Source organism: Peromyscus californicus, unplaced genomic scaffold (genome assembly GCF_007827085.1).
Source record: "Peromyscus californicus insignis strain IS unplaced genomic scaffold, ASM782708v3 Scaffold_3__1_contigs__length_106647218, whole genome shotgun sequence".
In the NCBI taxonomy this organism is placed as follows: domain Eukaryota; kingdom Metazoa; phylum Chordata; class Mammalia; order Rodentia; family Cricetidae; genus Peromyscus; species Peromyscus californicus.
The window spans coordinates 66,119,830-66,139,315 of record NW_026294551.1 but is presented as its reverse complement, the minus strand read 5'-3'; the positions used below and the strand labels follow the sequence as shown (position 1 = coordinate 66,139,315).

Sequence of the window (19,486 nt, the reverse complement as noted above, 5' to 3'; positions counted from 1 at the left end):
TGTGTTAACCGCTGTCCACTGCACAAAGAAACTTCCTTTCTGAGGTCTGTGAGCTGCACTAACCAATGGGTAAAGGCATGTCTTTAGAGGTCAGTCATCTAGCAAAGTAATAGTAATAGGTTCATCCATGGGGCCTATGAGCTCCCCAGTCTTGGGTTCTTGGCCAGATTTACAGTTTCAGGCATGTGTCTTCTCCTGACCACAGTAAGTTTAATGTGTCTTCATCACATGACAGAACTTCTTTTTAACCATTGGCCGTCATTCCCCACATCACCCTTGACTCACACCTATCTTGCCCTTCCACACCCCAGCCCAAGACAACCATTTCCCTGCTTTCTGCCTCCCTGTCCTCATCTACTCCAGACACATATTTCTGTACCCTCCATCTAACTCTGATGTTCTATCCTGACCCTCCTGAGGGCCCTTGCAGTTAACATTATAATCACCTTTCCAAACAAAGAAACAAAGGTAAAATGACTTCTCCAGTGTCGCCACATTTATGAAACGAAGGAGATGGGCTTCCCCACAGTGTACAGAAGCCCAGAGTCCATGTTCTCCCTCCTGTAGCCTGTGACACTTGGGCATATGATAGTTAGAGAGACAGGTGTGGGGGCAAGTCCCTGTCAAGAAGGTTGAGTTCAACAATAGTAAAAAGCCCAGAGTGCAAACTCAATGAGTGTCATTCAAACAGTCCCTTCTAGTCTGGTAGACGCCGAGGGAGGGATGGTGGGTTCTGGCCTCACAGTTGTTTACTAAGAATCTTGAGGTTCAGAGCAGCCAGCCATTTATACCACCACTATGGCCACCATTAACTCCAGAGGCACTTAGAGTCAGAAGTTTGGGTCCATACAGCAGCGAGTTCACACCCCCAGGTTGATTTCCTCAGCCCAAGAAGAAACTGTTCTTCAATCCCTTGCTCACCCACACTGAGAAATCTGTAGACTCCTTCTGCAAGGCCTAGCTCGCCCACTCCCCTTCCCTCAGCACCATATGGGGTCACATTTGCTTCTGACGCCTGTGTTGAGGCGGGGTGGTACGAGTTCTGTCGAGAAGGGCAGCTCTCCCATGGGACAGACCTTGGTTTGAATTCTGATTTGTACTTATCAGCTGTGTAACATTAGTCAAACTCCTTACAGTCTCTGAGCTCCCATGGCTTCTATCTAAAAAGAAGTAAGGATATTAGCTGCCTCCTCCAGTGATGCTATGAGAATTAGGCAAGATGAGGTAGAGGAAGTGCTTGGTGTATTACATGACCCCAAATGGGCACTTAATAAGTGTTAGTAATTACCACCGTAATTACCATCATCAATGTCATCATCATCATTACTGCTATTCCTGTCTGGGGACAAGATACCATCTTTGTGATCCCTCAGGCCCCTCCTACATCAAATATCACCTCCTTGTTATATGCCACCATAGCGAAGTACCTTCCACTTACCATAATTGAGATTAGGAAAGCCACACAGATCTGTATGACGCCTTCTTTGCTGTTAATCTGAAACACATAACAGCAGCACGTCGTGGCCTGTTTAATCTACTGCTGACTTCCCAGGGCCTGGGAGAGTGAGCTGCAAAGAATGAGTTTCTTTGAAACGTCACTGAAGAAAGGCATGAAGAAGTGAAGGGGTGAGGCAGGAAAGTGGTTTCTCAAGCACTTCTGTGCTCATCATGCCTCATGTATTTAAAACCAACATTTTGTGTCTGATAAAAGAAGCAGAGAAGGGCCGAGAAATGGCTGAGTGATTAAAGCCTCTGCCAAGGGCTAGAGTTGTACCCCAGAAACAGTGTAAATGCAGGTGGGTGTGGCAGCCTCGGAAGAAAGAGCTGGGATCCCATGAGCAAGCTGCCTAGTGGCACTAGCCATGTCCAAGAGCTCTAGGTTTGATTGAGAGACCTGGACCTCAACCTGTAAGATCGACCAGCAATAGGATTATTCCTGACATCAATCTCAGGTCTCCACATGCACATTCATTTACATGTTCACACACCCACATACATATGATCCCACACACATGCAAATGTGTATACACACATGTGAAAATGGAAAACAAAAAAAAATTCTTGCAGAAAGGACAGGAATATTAATCCAGTTATAAATATGTAAATGGTAAGTAGGTGATGGAAAAGTCTTCTGACCCACTCCCTAGGCCAGCCCCTGCTCCATGCCTAAGTGAGGCCCATTCTTCTGGTTCCTGGGATGCAGGTGCCCACCTCTGGGCAGTCCCTTGCTTCTTCAGGGCTCTGGCAGCTCTCATAGCCTCTGCCAACAGGGCATGGCCTGTGTTCTGCTTTCGCGGGTCCCTTCTGACTCTGGAAGAGAGTGTGTGCTGTCCTTCCACAGGCCCACCTTGAACACCTGGCAATGCTTGTGGCCGGCTCTTGGGTGTGTGTACTGTCAACCCAGATTCCTTTCCATCCTCTAGTTCTTTCTCCCAGGGTGTGATTCTGTTCCTTGCCTGGTAACTGCTGGGCTCATGAGGGAAGCCCTAAGAAGTGCACACCTTCACTCCTGTCCTGCAAACACCCTGACCTTGTCCCCCACCTAGATCAGATCATGTAAAACCAAGGCAACATCTGTGGCAGTCACACAGCCCTACAGAAGCTGTCTGAAACATGAGAATATGAAGTCAGAGGAGAGGCACAACGGCGTGGGTGGGGTGGGGCAGGAAATCCAGGAAAGATCAAGACAAGGCACCCACCCACACATCAGCCTAAGAGTAAAACAAAATGTTCCCTCCACCTGCTTTCAAGAACCCAGGAGACCTGGGCCTGAAGGTCCCTAAGAATCCTTGTCTTACCAGCCCTTCACGTTATAAAAGGGACACTCAGAGGAGCCACCAAAAAGCCCCCACCCTCCCCTCACTGAGTGAGCTGGGACTGCAACATTGCTTCTTGGTGCCTGTTATATCTTTCCCTGGTACTGTCATGACAGCCACCTCTGGTTGGCATTCATGGAGATGTGCAGGAGGGCGGCGGCTGCAGCCACCATCAGCATGGGAAGTCCCTACCATCCCTTCCTTGGGAGCATTGAAGGTGCCTTAAAACCACACCCAACAGGTGAGGAGAGCTCACTTTTCTCTCTTTCCTCAACCGAAGGCCCCTTTCCTTCCAGGCTTCATCACTTTCATCTAGAAAGTGAGCTACCTCTGAGCTCCAGATTCAGCGCTGGCATTACTTTATTTTCTCTAGAATATGCTTGGGTGAAATAGGCCTTCCTCATTAGACCTTAAGTGACCAGAAAGGAGAGACCAGGCCTGCCTGTCTGGATCTCTTCTACATCCTTGTGGCTGTGATATGTGTGGCAGCAACACTGAGCAGTCATGACTAAATGATCAGATAAATGGATGTATAGAATATCCTTTCTCCATATTCCCAACACTGCAAAGGCTGTTGTCTTAGCTCTTGGTTGCTCATCATAAACAGAAGGGTTGCTGTTGATGAAGACACCACAGTTTCCAATTACAGAACATTGAGAAAGTAATCTTAAACTGACCAGGAAACTCTCTCCCTGATGTTTAGCTTTTATTGTGTTGGAAAGTGCTGTGAAGGCTGCTGGGGAAGAAAAGGCATCAATGGTCTTCCCCGGTGAAAGAGTGGCATGATGGTTATACCGGTAACCCATCACTTTCTGACTAGCTATAAAGCCTGCTCCCTAGGAGGGATTTCGTGTCTCATACTGTAAACCTTCCCAAAAGCCCATGCCTGAGGAAATCATATGCCCTAGGCGTGTTTTGATACATAGTTATTCTCAGTAGGTTTCAAATTTACCATTTCTTTATATTTTCACCCATTTTACACCATGCAATCAGTGGGTGCCTACTATATGTGAGGGCCTGAAGATGAATAAACCATCATTTTACAAAAATACTTTATGGAAGTCCTGCCTGGCTTTCTCTGCATGCTAATGTTGAGACTTTGCGGGAGGATGTTGGTTGAGGTCCACCAGTAATTCTAGACATAAGAAGTCACCCTATGCCAGGAGAGTTTTAAAGGTTGAACTTACTCTGAAGTTAGTTGGGCCAAGAGTCAACCACAACCACAATCAGTTAGGGCAGAAGTAAGATGAGGGCATTCTCTGGAAGACAGCAATATCTCAGATCACGTGGGTCATCTCCAAGTCTTGCATCAACATCCCAGGCTGAGGATCCCTAATCTTCTAACACAGTGTCAGCAGTTGACTCTAAATCTCAGGACTGAGATCTGGTGATCCTGAGTAACCCCGATAATATTCTGGCTATGATGGATACATGCAGGATCAGCCTGCTGTTACGTTTGCAGATATCTGAGTGTCCAGGTACCTCTCCCTGACTTCAGAGAGGATTGGATGAGTCAACACTATGCTTTTCTCTAACGTGGATGACATGTCTATTAGCTGACTTTCATACAACTACAATGTCCTATTGGCTTGTTAGAGACCACATAAGCTTGTAGGTCACCAGGGATAATCTGGGATGAGATGCCTTGAAGGTTTGGCTTGTTAAGGTAACTAAAATGGGAAAATGTGGAGATTTTTGTGCAAAGACATGGGTGTTTGATGACAATTAAGTCATCAGCTGAAGACTATTCCATGGATTCACTTTTATCCATATTCCTCAGCAGACACCTGTGTGGTTGTAGAATTATAGATCAAAGCTGAAAGCACCCTCAGGAGAGAAGTGAGCTGCCCTAGAAATCCCCATACCTTTGGGGTTGAAGCTCTGTTTTCAGATGGAATTTTGGGGAGAACTCTACTGTGTAACAGATTAAAAAGCAAGGCTGCCTTGGCAGGCATGAGAATCAGAAGGTGGTCCTCTGTCTTTTCCTCCTTCCCTAATGTAGCATGGTGGCCTGGGACATATCTTGAAGGATTATTGATCTGGCAGATGTCTTTGATAAATCAATAACCACTTGCCTGTACAGGTTAAGACAGATGCCCTAGAGCAAATGTCTCATGAGCTTCAAAGACAGGCCAAGAAGTTATGTGATTATCCCTAAAACTCTCTTCTTGGGCCTTTTATCTCTGACCTGGTTCACAATAAAACATACACAGAAAAGTCAATCAAAAGACCCCAATTAGTCCTTGAGACAAAAGCTGAAGGCATGAGGTAACAGGATTGATGCTTGTAAAGAAGTCAGGAACAGAGCGGGTTCTGTTGCTTCGTTTCTCTGCACCTTCTTAGCATACCACTCTGCATCAGGCACTGTTTGTGAAACCTGTGGGTCTGTGGTCTTGCTTTTGAGGACAGGTTGTGGTCTCTGCCTTTCTCTGTCATACCACAGACAACAAAGAGATACAGAAATAGGGGGCCGCAAGGCTAACACTCCAAGTGGCAGCATACCTCAGAGGCACTGAAGATAAGCATCCTGATCTCTGAGAGACCTCCTTCCTCCCATGAAGCTGAAGCCTGTTCCAAGGGCTCCTACACAGGACAGGAGATGAATGAGCAGGAAGGTAGATGGCTAGATGCATAGAGGTTGAAATCCAAGCTCAGAAGTCACCTTACTCTCTCCATCTCTCACTAGCCACACTAGTTTAAGAGAAGCCAATCTACTACGTTTCCTCATTCCCAGTTTGCAAGCATTAACAGAAGGACCTGCTTTATGATGTGGTTACAAGGATTAAATGTGATGATCAAGGCAATGGCAATGCCTGCTACCTTGCTTGGTTCTGGCTGATTCATGCCAAACGCGATGGTTGCAGTCATCACTTTAACAAAAATCAGTCTCCCTTGAGAGCTGATGTTCGTCTGTCTGGCCCACCTTGCAGAGCCTCAGAGAACAAATTTCCCACCTCTTTCCCATGACAACCCTCCTGAGAGTCAAGCACATTCTTCGCCTACCCTCTCAATCTTCTATTATGTTTTAGGCTGATCCTCTGTGCACTTTCCAAGGCTTCCTAATATAAGGAGACTTTTCAAACCATACACTCCTGTGACTGCTCTCCTCAGAGCTGTCATCTGAGATTTTTCTCTGACAATTTGGGGGAAACTTGATATGCTCAACCTGCACCATTCAGAGTATAAAGTACACATTTTTTGATTTGGTCTGATCTTACCTCTTCTTGATGTCAAGGGGCTGGAGATGGAAGGGTCTTTCCCCATGTACCGGTGTTGGCTTAATAAGCCTTCATCTTGACGCTGAACCTGAGCATCACAGAATGTTCCTTCTCCTTTCTGCTGGGTGTGATGTGAGCTTAGACGGGATGCTGAGGGCTGAACAGCGTGGGGGTGACCCTCTTTTAAGGATCTCAGCAACAAAGGAAATGGAGCTTTGAGGCCAAAGCTTGTCAGCCTGAAAGTACTGTGCTGTGAGCTTGGGGAAATGTTTCAGTCGGTAAAGCATTTGCCTCACAAGCCTGAAGATCCCAGAATTTACATGAAAAAGCCAGGTGGTATTGTGACTAGAACCACAAAATCTGTTACACTCACATTCTGGTCCTCCACAAAGGCACTCCCAGGCCCTGGGTGTGGGTGAAAGACAGGTCACTCATTTACAGGCTCTAGATAAATTAGTACTTGAGATATATCTGCACAGTCAGGCAAAGATGGAGACGGTTGTGTCCAGGAGAAACCCAACACATTCCTTTTTACAGGCCCCTGTTAAAGGCAGGAGCTCTGGTCAGGCAACATTTGTTCTGGGCTCCTAACTGTGCACTGTTATCGGAAGAGTTTTGACCCTCTTTGACTGGGGTAATGGATACACCATCCTGAATCTAAACTCCTGTGTTCCTCCAAGGTCTGACAGTGTGTCATGTTCGTGAAGAAGTCCAACTGTGTAGTTAGGGAGTTTACAGAGGTCTCTGAATCAGATCTCAGCAGAAACTGGGGTGAATTCTTTCAGCGACTTATGCAAATGAGCTCTTGGGCCTACCATCCAGTTCCCTCTCAGACTGCTTATGGGATTAAGCTGGACCACATTTACAAGACATTAAAATGAATGTCTTGCTTGGGAGGTGAGCAAGGAGAGACTTAAAATAAGCCCAAGGGTTAACTCCTGGTTGATTGCTTAATTTTCATTTTTCTACAGCAGTAACCCCACAATCCCCAAAAGGTAGTTTGGATGAAGTTAAGTCATGAACATGAAGTGGCTATTTTAGCTACCACCATCATTTTTGTTACTCTTATGAGGCGTGCTTTGGGACTAGGCTGCATCCCACTGCTGTCCCTCAGCCCCAGGCTGAGAGATGGCAGGACAAGCCGAGCTCTCTAACCAGATTAGAACATGATTCCTCAAATGCTACCACCTCTGCACCACTCCATCCTGTGACTTCGCTGCCTCTGCCTCTTCCAGGGACTGACAATGACACCCAACCAGAGAGTGCATTAGCTTGATCTGAGGTTTGTCGTCATTTTCTAGTGGCATTTAAAGGGTAAATGTATATGACAGAAGGGTCTAAAATAGAACAAGCAAAACCCTGCACTTTCACGTCTTATCCCTGGTCCGGGGGCCCAAAGCAATCCCAAACTTCTTAGACATATGAAGTTACACCTTCCCTTTGCCATATTTGGTTATTCTGGCCATTTCTCCCACACGTCTACAGAATATGCCTGCCCCTCTTTTTCTTGCCTCATCAACTCAGTGTCATCCGTGGCACCCACTATGTGATAGAACAGTCCTAATCATCCCTTGAACATATCCAGCCTCTCCTTAAGGACCAGGCTTATGCTATCTTGTTTAATTCTTTTGATAATTATCTTCATATTTAACCTTGAATTTTGATTCACCAACATTAACATTTCGTCAAAATGAGGATCTCCTGCTCCCTTCTGAAGCTGTGGATTGACAGTCCTTAGGGGTGGCTCTTCTACAAACACCCTCACAGACACCAGGTAGTCCCTGTGTCCCTCGGAATAAGAAGCATCCTCAGGCCGGGCGGTGGTGGCACACGCCTTTAATCCCAGCACTCAGGAGGCAGAGCCAGGCAGATCTCTGTGAGTTCGAGGCCAGCCTGGTCTACAGAGTGAGATCCAAGACAGGCACCAAAACTACACAGAGAAACCCTGTCTCAGAAAAAAAAAGAAAGAAAGAAAAGAAAAGAAAAAGCATCCTCAGCCTGCACTTCCTTAGCCAGGTCTTCTGCCCCTGCATGAAGATGGGAGGCAGAGTGTTCTTTACATGTTGCCTGTTCATGGGTCATGCGTGGAGCTGTGCTACAGAATGAGGTACTGAGGAAGCACACTGAAGCAGGGCAACCCAGCTACCCCAGGGCTGCCTTCTTTCCAGTGTCTCACAGAGGCCAGGCTGGAATAGACCTCTGCATAGCCAAGGCTGACCTTCACTTCTTGATCCTCCTGCCTCTGTCTTCTAAGTACTGGAACCATAGGCATGTGGCACCAAGCCGCTTTAGATAACACTTACTCTTCGAAGAGAAACACCTGGTGCCAGAAACACCAGCAGAAGAGCAGAAGACGTGACTCCGGGTGACAAGTAGCTGGAGAAAGCAAACAGCTGTAGCTCATGTCGTTCTCTCTCAGCAGTGACGGTGTTTAGAACACTGAACTCAGCATTTGGGGATGTGTTATCAAATATGCAGCACGGCTTGAAGAAAGTCATGGCAGTGAAGTTTCATAGCTAGAACTTTTCAAGAACTGTAACTAACAACATGGCATCCTTAAACACATTAGATAATAGCATGAATAAGATAGATAAAGAAAATGTACAACTTACCAAATAGTACCCCCATGGGTTTTTAATAAAATAGAAAAGGAAATTGGAAAATGATTTAATTAAACCTATTTAGAAAATGTACTGGGGGAAGAGACTTAGCTGAATTTCACAATTCCCTAGCAGGCAAAGAGCTAATGCCTTTATTTCCCTTCTTAATCAAGACCACATTTCTTTATTGACCAAGTCTGTATCCCTGCCTTGTGGAGAAAGCAAACCTAGTAACCATAAGAGTCTAGTTTCCTCGTGATTAAGACATCCTAGGGGTCAGTGTTAGCATTCCCAGCATGCAGTCTTGCACTGGAGAAGAGATGTCAGCTCTTAGATGTACACTGACCCCAAGTGGCTTCCTGGTTTTGGTTCTCATGGCGAATGTCACAAATAGGAGTCCATATCTGTTCTTTTTCTGGGTTATGGGTGTGAGGCTGGAGGGTCTCATCAGCTTGATTATGTGTGACCCTGGATTGGCTCCACGAACACTGTCGTCAGGCTTGTTGGCCATGAAGCTGAGCTGTGTGCCTGTTTGAGCAAATCACCATTCCTCTTGGCCTTCATTATGCTGGGGAGGGAAAGTCAGTAGGGATGCCCAGGAGCTTGTTACAGATTGCGAGTGACAGAATCTGACTGCGGGAGATAATTTTCATTTCATTCTCTCAATAGCTATTTTGCGAACAAGATGTTCTTTTTAAAAGTCTCTAAAGAGTATGGAAAATCTCCCAACTGTGTACCGGTTCTTAACCAATGGTGAGACGGTCGTTCTCTTATAGGGTATAACACTGTCAAATGCAGGCTGGGTAGGGAAGCCCAATTCTGACTTTCCCTTTAAGAACAGCTGGCTGGGTACCATTGCACAAGGCAGTTACCTCTGTGTCACTCTGTGAACTGTGGCTGTGGTACAAGTTAATCTCAGCTGATTAAAATCACTCACTGGCAGCTGTTGCCTGCTGGTCATGTTTCCCCTGGCTAATTGGCACACCTGCTTGAGGGACAGTCTCTAGCTTTATTCATTCTCACAGCAAGAAAAGGATCGAGCATCTGCCCTGGGCTGGGGCATGTACCGAGATGCTAGGTGCTAGAACACATCAGCGAACAAGATGGGAACTGAAAATGTCCCCACCTTCAGTAGTTAGCACGTCAATGGGAAGAGAGAGGACAAAAAGAACAACAAGGGAAGATGATCTCAGCGGTGACAGGTGCTCCAGAGAAACAGCAGGCACGATGTTGGAATGGGCCAGCCTGAGTATTGGAAGGAACTCCACTAGGGTTCTCCCACAAGCACAGCCCAAAGCAAGGCTTCAGGAAGGAGCAAGGACTATGTGTCAATCCTGGAAACACAATAGGGATGCGCAGTAAAGAAGAGAAGGCAGACACTGAAGCACGTTCCCAAGAATCCCCACCCTCTCTTCATCTCTGGATGTCAGCATAGACCATTCCACCAGCTTATGCACCAGGCAGAGGATTCTGGGCTGGCATCAACGATGTCTGCAGCTGTCACTAGTGTAGGTCTGTCCCTGGGCATGTGAGCTTGGCATGCCTGGCCTCCTCCTCATGCAGGTGGGGCGGCAGGTGTTTGCAGTTAGTGCATAAAATGGAACAGTGGTGTGTAGCAGAGTGGAAATACACAGGGCCAACAGTGTCTGCTGCAGGGACGGACCTGGCTCTTCAGATGACGGGACCGGAGTGAGTTCTCTGGAGATACGGTGTGCTAGCTAGGATCCAGACCATGGGAAGGAGTCAAGAATAGAAATGATATTCCTAGACGGGAAGCAAGGACAAAGGCTGTGTAGGACTGAACTGGGATTGTCTATAAAACAGCTCAAAAGGGTAATGGACTGTCAAAGGTGGAAGCCAGGGAGCTTGGGAATATTAAATCTGTTCTTTCAAGAATTTGATGTAGACCAGCCCTGAGATCCTGAGGCAGAACTAGGTCCAGTGCTTGGACCTCAGCTGCTGCCAGCTGTGGGACTTCCCCATCTTGGGCATACGTCCTCAGCTCCTTCTCCTAGTCTGGTTCTGTTATCGAGATTGGGCACTTTCCCTAAGCCACGGAACCAAGCATGCATGAGTTGTATGCACCCTGCTCAAAATCCTGTAGTATAGTAGTAATTATAACTGAAAAAAAAAAGGAAAGAAAGAGAAATACAAGTTAACACAAGCTATGTGTGACCCAGCTTGGACCACTGTCTGACTTCATCTCTTACAGGACATCTTTCTCACTATTGCCTTCCACTCACACCAGGCCCGTTGCTGTTTCTGGAATGTTCCAAGCAGCCTCCTACCCCTGGGCCTTTGCTCAGTGTATCCCACCCAGGTATCCCCATAACTCACACATGGGACTCTACTATACTGGTGCCAATAGGACCCCACAGGTGGACTGATCTGGACCACTCCTCCCATGTCCCCATTCACAAACCCCCTTTACCTCTCTTCATAGACATGTGGCTACTCCAGAGTGCACACTGCTGTACAGCATTGTGTACTATATGTTTATTGGTCTACTGTCTGATTTACCCTACAAGAATGTAAGGTCCACAAGGGAGGAAGCTTGAAAACTCTTAAGTTCTCAAAAGAGTATATTTTGTGATGAGGTTTTGGGGGGAGAAGGGAGTGAATTGCTTAACAGAAGAGCTTAGCTCTGGTCCCTTCTCTGTCATTAACTCTGTGAGCAGCTTTGTGGGCACTGACCCTCCCTTTCTGTCTTAGTTTTTGTGTGTGGCAAACAGACACATAAGCTGTACCCTTTTAAGGAGTGGTGTGAAATGAGGCCACAGATGTGAGCATACTGGACATTGTTGAATTTATTATATAAATGCAAGGCTTCCTTTTAAGTTTAAGGCTTCCTGACTTCACATGAGTTTTGCTGCGTTGGAAGGAAATTCCATTTGCAATAAAGAATCTTTCATGGATGTCAGAGGTGGCCAGGCCTCCTCGGGGAGGACAGGTCCAGTTCACTGTACATAAAAGAGCCCAGTGAGAGGTGAAAGCCCTCATCAGGAGCCAGCCCCTTCCAGAGACTTGCTGGTGACCTTGGGTAACTTGCAGACATTTGTTCCCAGCAGTCTTCAGATGTCTCCTCTCTCCAGAGGTAAAGCAGGGTGGTAAGCAAGGACAGTCCTTCCTTCGAGATTTTCACTTTGCTTCTAATATTTTGTCATCGGAAGAATCTGGGCCATTAAGATGACTCAGAAGTAAAGAGACTTGTCACACAAGCCCAGAACCCAAGTTCAATCCCCAGAACCCATGTGGATTGATATGGAAGGAGAGACTAGTCTCCACACAACTGTTTTCTGACCTACACACACACATACACACACACACACACACACACACACACACACACACACACACACACACACACACAATGGCACACACAGCCAAGCACACACACAGTGTGCACATAGTGTTGTCCAGACACAACAGAGCAGTTGCACATATGAATTCACAATGGTTGTGAGAGAATACACAACGTGAGTTTAAGCCAGACAAAACCCCATTATGAAGACGGGAGGTAGACACAAATTCCCAGCCCTAGCCAAGAAGTTACTGGCAACTGGTAGCTGCTAGGAGAGTCCATAGTCTTGAAGAATATGATGCCTGGTAGGTTGATCATACTTCAGGAGTTGGCTCCACACACAACAGTATACGTGTAGCACAAATTAGACACAATGAGTTAAAAAAAAATAAAAAGGAAGACACAAAGTTAAATGGGTAGGGAAGGGTGGATCCAGGAGGAGCTAGGGGAGGAGTTACTATGATCAAAATAAACTGTATGGAATCCTAAAAGAAATAATAGTAGTAGTAGTAGTAGTAGTAGTAGTAGTAGTAGTAGTAGTAATAATAACAAATAATTTTTAAAATCCCAGCATCCATTGATTGTCAGTCTGGGCACATAGTGTCTATTTCATCTTTTCCCTAACCTCTAGACTCCATTGCATAAACAAACGAACAAAGTAACTTGGTCCAAGGCAGTGTAAGCCAGCACCGCTACATCCCAGGGGTACCATCCTCAGGCTGATACTCTCGGTCTCTATGCCAACTTTGTGTAAAAAAAAAAATCTATGAGAATGGAATTCAAGGGGGGGCAAAACACTGCTGTCTACATTCAGTCTGTTCTGCCTTGTGGAGTGGAAGAGAAAGCCTCATGGGTCTGCACTGTGGGGACATGGACCTGCCCAAGCAACATGTTTTACTCTCCCCTTTCCTTCCTCCACAGGGTTTCATGGATATTGACTTAAATAAGTTCAAGGAAAGTGGAGCCAATGTTACAGGTTTCCAGTTGGTGAACTACACAGACACCGTCCCAGCCAGAATCATGCAGCAGTGGAGGACGAGTGACGCGAGAGACCACACCAGGGTTGACTGGAAGAGGCCGAAGGTGTGAAAATGGATGCCCACTTTTCTCCCATAGCCAGCCCCAGAACCCTGGGGCACATGAGTTTTTAGAAAGGAAACAGGTTTCCTATTAAGCAGAGGAACACATCAGCATGAGGGTCAGGCATCCCAACACGACAGAGGTCAGCAGCCCAGGACTGTTACACTGATGCACAGTCACCAAATATTCCAAGTTCTTATTCTGGTACCCTCAGCCTTTGACTTCTGCTAGACAGCACAAGAAGGCTGCATAGACTCCCGTCATGATGCCTGCATTCATCCCAGCATTCACTAATTGATTTTTGTCAGTGGGACAAAATACCTGAGCAAATCATCAACTCTAGGAGGAAGGGTCTATGTGAGCTCATGGTCTCAATGTATGGCCAACTGGCTCCATTGCTTTTGGGACTGTGGCGAGGCAGGAACATTATGATGGAAAGACACAATGGAGGAAAGGCATCCAGAAAGTGGAGATTCTGGAAGGGGCCAGAGACAAGCTACAGCCTTCAAAGGCACACACTCAGTGAGCCACTTCCTCTAAGGAAAACCCCACCTCCTGGTTTCCATCACTTCCCAGGGATGCCATTGGGTTATCATTGGTGGGTTAATGCATTGATGATTATGTCTATGTCAGCATCCTCATGACACAGTTGCTTTTCCAAAGCCCACCTCTGGGTACTGCACCTTCACCACGTGAGGGGTTTTCTTTGAGGAGGGAGGAGATACTTCAGGCCCAAACCATAACCCAGCCGGAGGAAGAGAGAACAGAAAGCACACCCTCGGTTCCTAAGAACTCTTTTCCTGAGACTGGGGAGTGGCTCAGTTAGTAAAGGGCTTGTTGCCCCTGGCTGGGACTCCCAATTCCCATGTCAAAAGCCAAACACAGAACAGATACCTGTAACCCCAGCACCGGGAAGGCAGAGGCAGGAGGATCCCTGGAGCTTGCTGGTGAGCCAAATTGGTGAGCTCCAGATTCAGTAAGAGACCCTATCTCAAAATTAAGGTGAAGAAAGACCGAAAGGGACTCCTGATGTTGACCTCTGACCTCAAGACATGCACATACGCATACACAACCACACATATAAACATGGACACAGAGAGAGAATTATTCTCGGGAAGGCACTAGCAGATCGTTCGCTTACCCCCCATCGGCTCCATGTTAGGAAACTGCCTTTAGCTGGTTGCAAGGGAAGCCAGAAAACGCTGTTTGTATTCTAATTAGGGCCACCATCTTTCTTTTTTCTCGAGCAGTACTAGGGATGGAAATGAATACCTCACGCATGCGAAGCAAGTATTACAGCTCCCACCCTTCTGTCCCCCATCTTACTGAGCACAAGACAAATGCCCATTTCTTTATAGACTCTGTGAATGGAGTACTGAGGTGGCACGGACTCCTTACTTCTGTATGCCTAGCTGACCATCAGAGAAACTTGCCTGGAGATGCACAGCTGCTCTCCACCTGGGTCTGCAGCCAGCTTCTCACTTCTCAGTTCCAGAGCCAAACCCTGTTTTGTTTGATATTGGATACTGTTTGTGACTGTGGCAAGCAGACCATTGGTCTTCTAGGTCAGGTGACATAGCATGGCAGTGGTTACATGCAACACTGTGTTGAAAAGGATTCCGAGGCCAAGTCTGTTGTTTGAGACCATCAGTGAATCTTTGGCCCATGTTTCTAGGCTGCTTAGGCAATTTTGTGAATTGCAGTCTATATAGATGAGGCACTTCCCACCAGTGATCAGACTGACTTAACTCTTGGAGAATGAAGACTCATTGCAGTATCTTATTAAACAAAAGTGCTTGAAAAGAAAGATCAACTTTGACACGGCTAACATATTAGTTGATGACTGCCCAAGCCAGCTTCTAAGTGTAATGTATTTTTTTTCTCTCAGAAAATAAAACAGGCGTAGTGGTGCATGCTTGTAATGTGGAGGCAGGAGGAGCAGAAGTTCAGCATCATCCTGAGCTACACAGAGTTCCAGGCTAGCCTGTCTCAAAACTATAAATTAGAAGGGACTGAGGAGGTGACTCAGTCTGTAAGGTGTTTGCTGTGTAAGCCCGGGGTCCTGACTCTGGATTCCAAGGACCCACAGAAAAAGTTAGGCATGGCAGCATGTGCTTGGAATCCCAGCGCTGGGCAATCAGAGACAGGAGGATCCATGGGGCTCGCTAGCCAAGTACTCTAGCCGGATGGTGAGCTCCACACTCAGTTAAAGACTTAGTCTCAAAAATAGGATAGGGAGAAATTGAAGAAGACCTCCAGCTTACACACACACACACACACACACACACACACACACACACACACACACACACGGGGGGGGGGGGAAGGGTACATATATACACATTTGAACACAAATAATAAATTAGGATCAGGAAATCAACTAAGAGTTGGAAAAATAAACTCATCATACAGCTGTGTAGTGTGACCATAAGATGACATACTGTGTAATATGACAGATTTGCCTCATTCACATCTTAGCCGCCCTTTGGTCAAGCGAGGAAAACCCTTAAGCATTATCATTAGTATTAACTCTCCACAAGACGGAGAGTCTATAGAATACTCGCTTTACGGTGGAGGAAGCCACACACGGAGATAATTAGGAGCTTGCTCATCCTGGAATATTGTTTCCTTTACTATTACAAGAGGTGCTGGAACTCTTCTTGGCTCCAGGTTGTTGACTCTCATACAGAGGAAGCCAACTGACTTTCCATGTGCTTGGCCTGCAGATATGTTGTATTTAATCTATGCATTTCTTCCCAATTAAACTAGCATTTTTCAAATCACAGGACTGAACACCCAACTTCAAAATGCTGGCTTGTCTTTAAAGGTTACAGCTGGCTGTGCTAAACCCCCAGCTCTGGAGACCCCACTGACTGGGCAGACCTGTGAGCAGACCTGTGAGAGACAGAACACCCAGGTCCAGAGGCTGCCACATACTTCACTCACCAGGACACCATTCCCCAACACAGCCCCCCACCCTACCTTTCTGTCAGCTCTCTCTGACACCTGCCTGTCTGCCTTCCTTCCCCAGTACACATCTGCTCTCACCTATGATGGTGTGAAGGTGATGGCGGAGGCCTTCCAGAGCCTGCGGAGGCAAAGGATTGACATATCCCGCCGGGGAAACGCTGGAGACTGTCTGGCTAACCCAGCTGTGCCCTGGGGCCAAGGGATCGACATCCAGAGAGCCCTGCAGCAGGTAAGACTGGTGGTACCTTCCCACCCCAGTCTTTGGAGACAAATAGGAAAGTTAGCATCGAGTTCAAGCCATATGCATCAGTCTAAAGGGTATGCCTGGAGTTTGGAGTGACCACTACATTGTTTGAGTCAAAAGTATGGAACGCAAGTCAAACTTGGGACAAAACAAACTAAGAGACCACTGTAGCAGAAGAGTTTTCTCTCCAGATCCCGCCAAACCCCGGCAGTCTGACAGCCCACTTATAAAATAAACACACAGACACTTTTATTATTTAAACTGTTTGACCTAATGGCTCAGGCTTCTAGCTATCTAGTTCTTACATCTTAAATTAATCCATTTCTATAAATCTATGCCTTGCCACGTGGCTCATGGCTTACCGGCGTCTTCACATGCTACTTGTCCTGGCGGCGGCTGGCAGTGTCTCCCTCCACCTTCCTGTTCTTTCAATTCTCCTCTCTGTTAGTCCCACCTATACTTCCTGCCTGGCCACTGGGCAATCAGTGTTTTATTTATTGACCAATCAGAGCATGACATACAGACCATCCCACAGCAGACCACTAAAATGTGGTATCATTCCTTGTAGTATCAAGGCTACATTCTCTGCTTAGGGATTATGAAAAAAAAAAAGCCCCTGGAAAGCCACTGATTTCCATGTTCAGAAGGAGGACTTAATATATGCAGGGACGAGGCTGGGGAGGTAGCTGATCACATAAAATGCTTATCCCAAAAGCATGAGGATCAGTGTTTAGACCCCCCAGCACCTACGTGAACAGTGAGCAGATAGGATTGGCTGGCTATAATTCCAGCACATGGGAGGCAGGGATGTGATTGTCTGGCAATAATCTCAGCACACAGGAGGCAAGGATAGGATCTCCACTGTGGACTAGTTAGCAAGACTAGTGGAACTTGTCAGTTCTGGGTTCCAGTGAAAGACCTTACATCAATATAGGAGGTGGTGAGTAGTAGGGGAAGACATCAGCCTCTGGCTTCTACATATAAATGTCCACATATGCATATGTACCCATCCACACATCTGTACACAACACACACACATACACACACACACACACACACACACACACACACACACACACACACACACACACACACACCACATGCAAACTACAAAAGAAAAGAAATGCTCAGGGTTGGCTCTGAGCTGTGAGCAGACCCCTACACGGTCTTTCTTCACTCCTTTCCTATTCGTGCACATTCCATGGCTTTATCACTCATCCTTCTGACCCGACTTTCTCACTCCTCACGTCTCAGCACCACAGTCATCAATTCTGTTTGCACTCGAACAGTGAGAGAACAAAAACAGAACATCATGCCGGGCCCAATCGGTTGGCTATGCACAGGACTCAGAGGCAGAATCCAGATTCCACAGTGGAGAGTATAAATATTCAATTACTAACATGCCTGCCAGGACAGCAGGGTGAGACAGTGGTATAGATGGGTGTGTGTTTGACATTCCTGCTTTAGAAGATTCTGGGCATTGGCCCACTGCTTGAATACTCTTGGAGGTCCTAGAAGTACTGCAAGCCCATGTGGTGATTCTCAGTTTGCTGGTACACAGCATTGCCTCTGGTGCCTCCCAATGGAGGCTGCATTTGCAAAGAGATGGTGGGAAGAAGGCTGCATTAAACCCAAAGGGAATGAATGGTAAAGCATGGGCACAGAGGGGAACCCATATCGGCAATATATTTTGGTATTGTTGTCCTTCAGAACCCACCTTTCCCAACCAATGGCATTTCCCGGGTGAGGTCAGCTCTGCCATTAAGCTTGCATTCAGCAGAAGGTAGATTTTGGCTCCTAAGAGAGAGGAGCACATTGAAACAAGAGATACATGAACACAAGATGTTCATCCACTTGTGCACAGCTCTGGCGATATTCACAACCTGGAGAAATACCAGCAAAGAGTCTCAGCAGCTGCTCTCGGCCTGAAGAAAAAGCCCTGTGTGGCAGAGAACACGCAGTCACATCCCCCAGACTGAAGTGAGGCAGCAGATCTGCCGACCTTAGTAGGCATCTCTAGGTCCTCGGCTGTGTCTCTGCCCTCCCCTGTCCCTGCGCAGGTCAGCCCCCTGGTCACCAGGCAGTGACAACAGACACCAGGCAGGTTCCAGAATGACTACCAAAGAGGCAGCGCCTGTTCCCTGCTTATTTTAAATGCTTTTCCTGAAGCAGTCGAGACAGATTCTGTCTACAATGTGAGACTGGCCTCAGACAGTCCCAGGGACTCACCCGTGGCGCCACAACCTTCCAGCTCCTCTGCTTCTCCCATCTTAATGACATCCCTGAAAGCATACTCTGACACCACCATGACAGGGATGCAGCCCAGGAGGCAATGTGGAGTGACAGACAGTGGTCTGAATCAGGAAGCAAGAAAGACAGCCCCCAGGTCTCTCTGAGCAACCTCAGAATATCCATCAAGCTCTCTGGTGGACCTCTTTTCCACAAGACGAGGAGGCCAAGCAGACAACACCCAAGTCTTGGCTGCCCATAAGAACACCAAGATCCCAGCATTTGTAAGGCAGAGGCAGGAGGATTGCTAGTTTCTACCGAACACGAGCTACATAGGAAGTGCTAAGGAGAAAAAGAAAAACTCTAAGAGTACATTCATTTCCCTTATGGTCTAACTCACATCTTTCCACTGCAATACATACTCATCTTCTGCTTCTGCCCTAGCAGGACTGGAGAGAGCTAGTTGCCATGGTGAAGGCTGATATCTTACTCTGTTCTGGAGCTGAGACATGTGTGTGCCTGCCTTCCATGGGTAGCTCCCAAAAGCTGACTGTGCACTCCAGGGAGTGAGGAGAACTCAACACTGGGGACTACGAAAAAAGTCAAGTCCAACCCACGAGAGACTCCTTCAGTCTCTTTGATGAACAAACAAACAAACCAAAATGTTCCTTCCCTAAGACCATCTGCCCAAAACAGGCTCCTTTTCAAATCTCTGTGAATCACCTAGAATCAAGAGTTTATTGCTAGAAGAGACCTTGGAAATCACTGGCCCCGTTTTCCCCTCACTTTACAAATGAGACATTAGACCCAGAGTGCCCTGTGATGCCTCCAATGGTGACACAGCGGCTCAATCACAAAGATAGAACCAGACCACTGCCCAGGGCCCCTCCTTCCGTGCAGCAGGCCTGTCCTGTGACCCAGTAGACTGCTCTCTACAGTATTGATCTCTGGAGCCTTCGCCCAGCCACAACCACTGTCCAGCCATTTTGCCTTCTAGACCTACGTCTTTAGATAGTCACGTCATCAGA

The 19,486-nt window shown here is 46.9% G+C and overlaps 1 protein-coding gene across 2 annotated transcripts in view; it reads left to right on the top strand.

Moving 5' to 3' along the window:
- The window catches only part of Gria1 (glutamate ionotropic receptor AMPA type subunit 1), a 324,275-nt gene that overhangs the window by 188,802 nt on the left and 115,987 nt on the right, over positions 1-19,486 (top strand). For both annotated transcript variants that reach the window (XM_052757604.1, XM_052757603.1), the window contains exons 6-7: positions 12,857-13,018; positions 16,047-16,214. In XM_052757604.1, the coding sequence (XP_052613564.1) occupies positions 12,857-13,018; positions 16,047-16,214 (330 nt within the window). The remainder of the gene's footprint in view (positions 1-12,856; positions 13,019-16,046; positions 16,215-19,486) is intronic.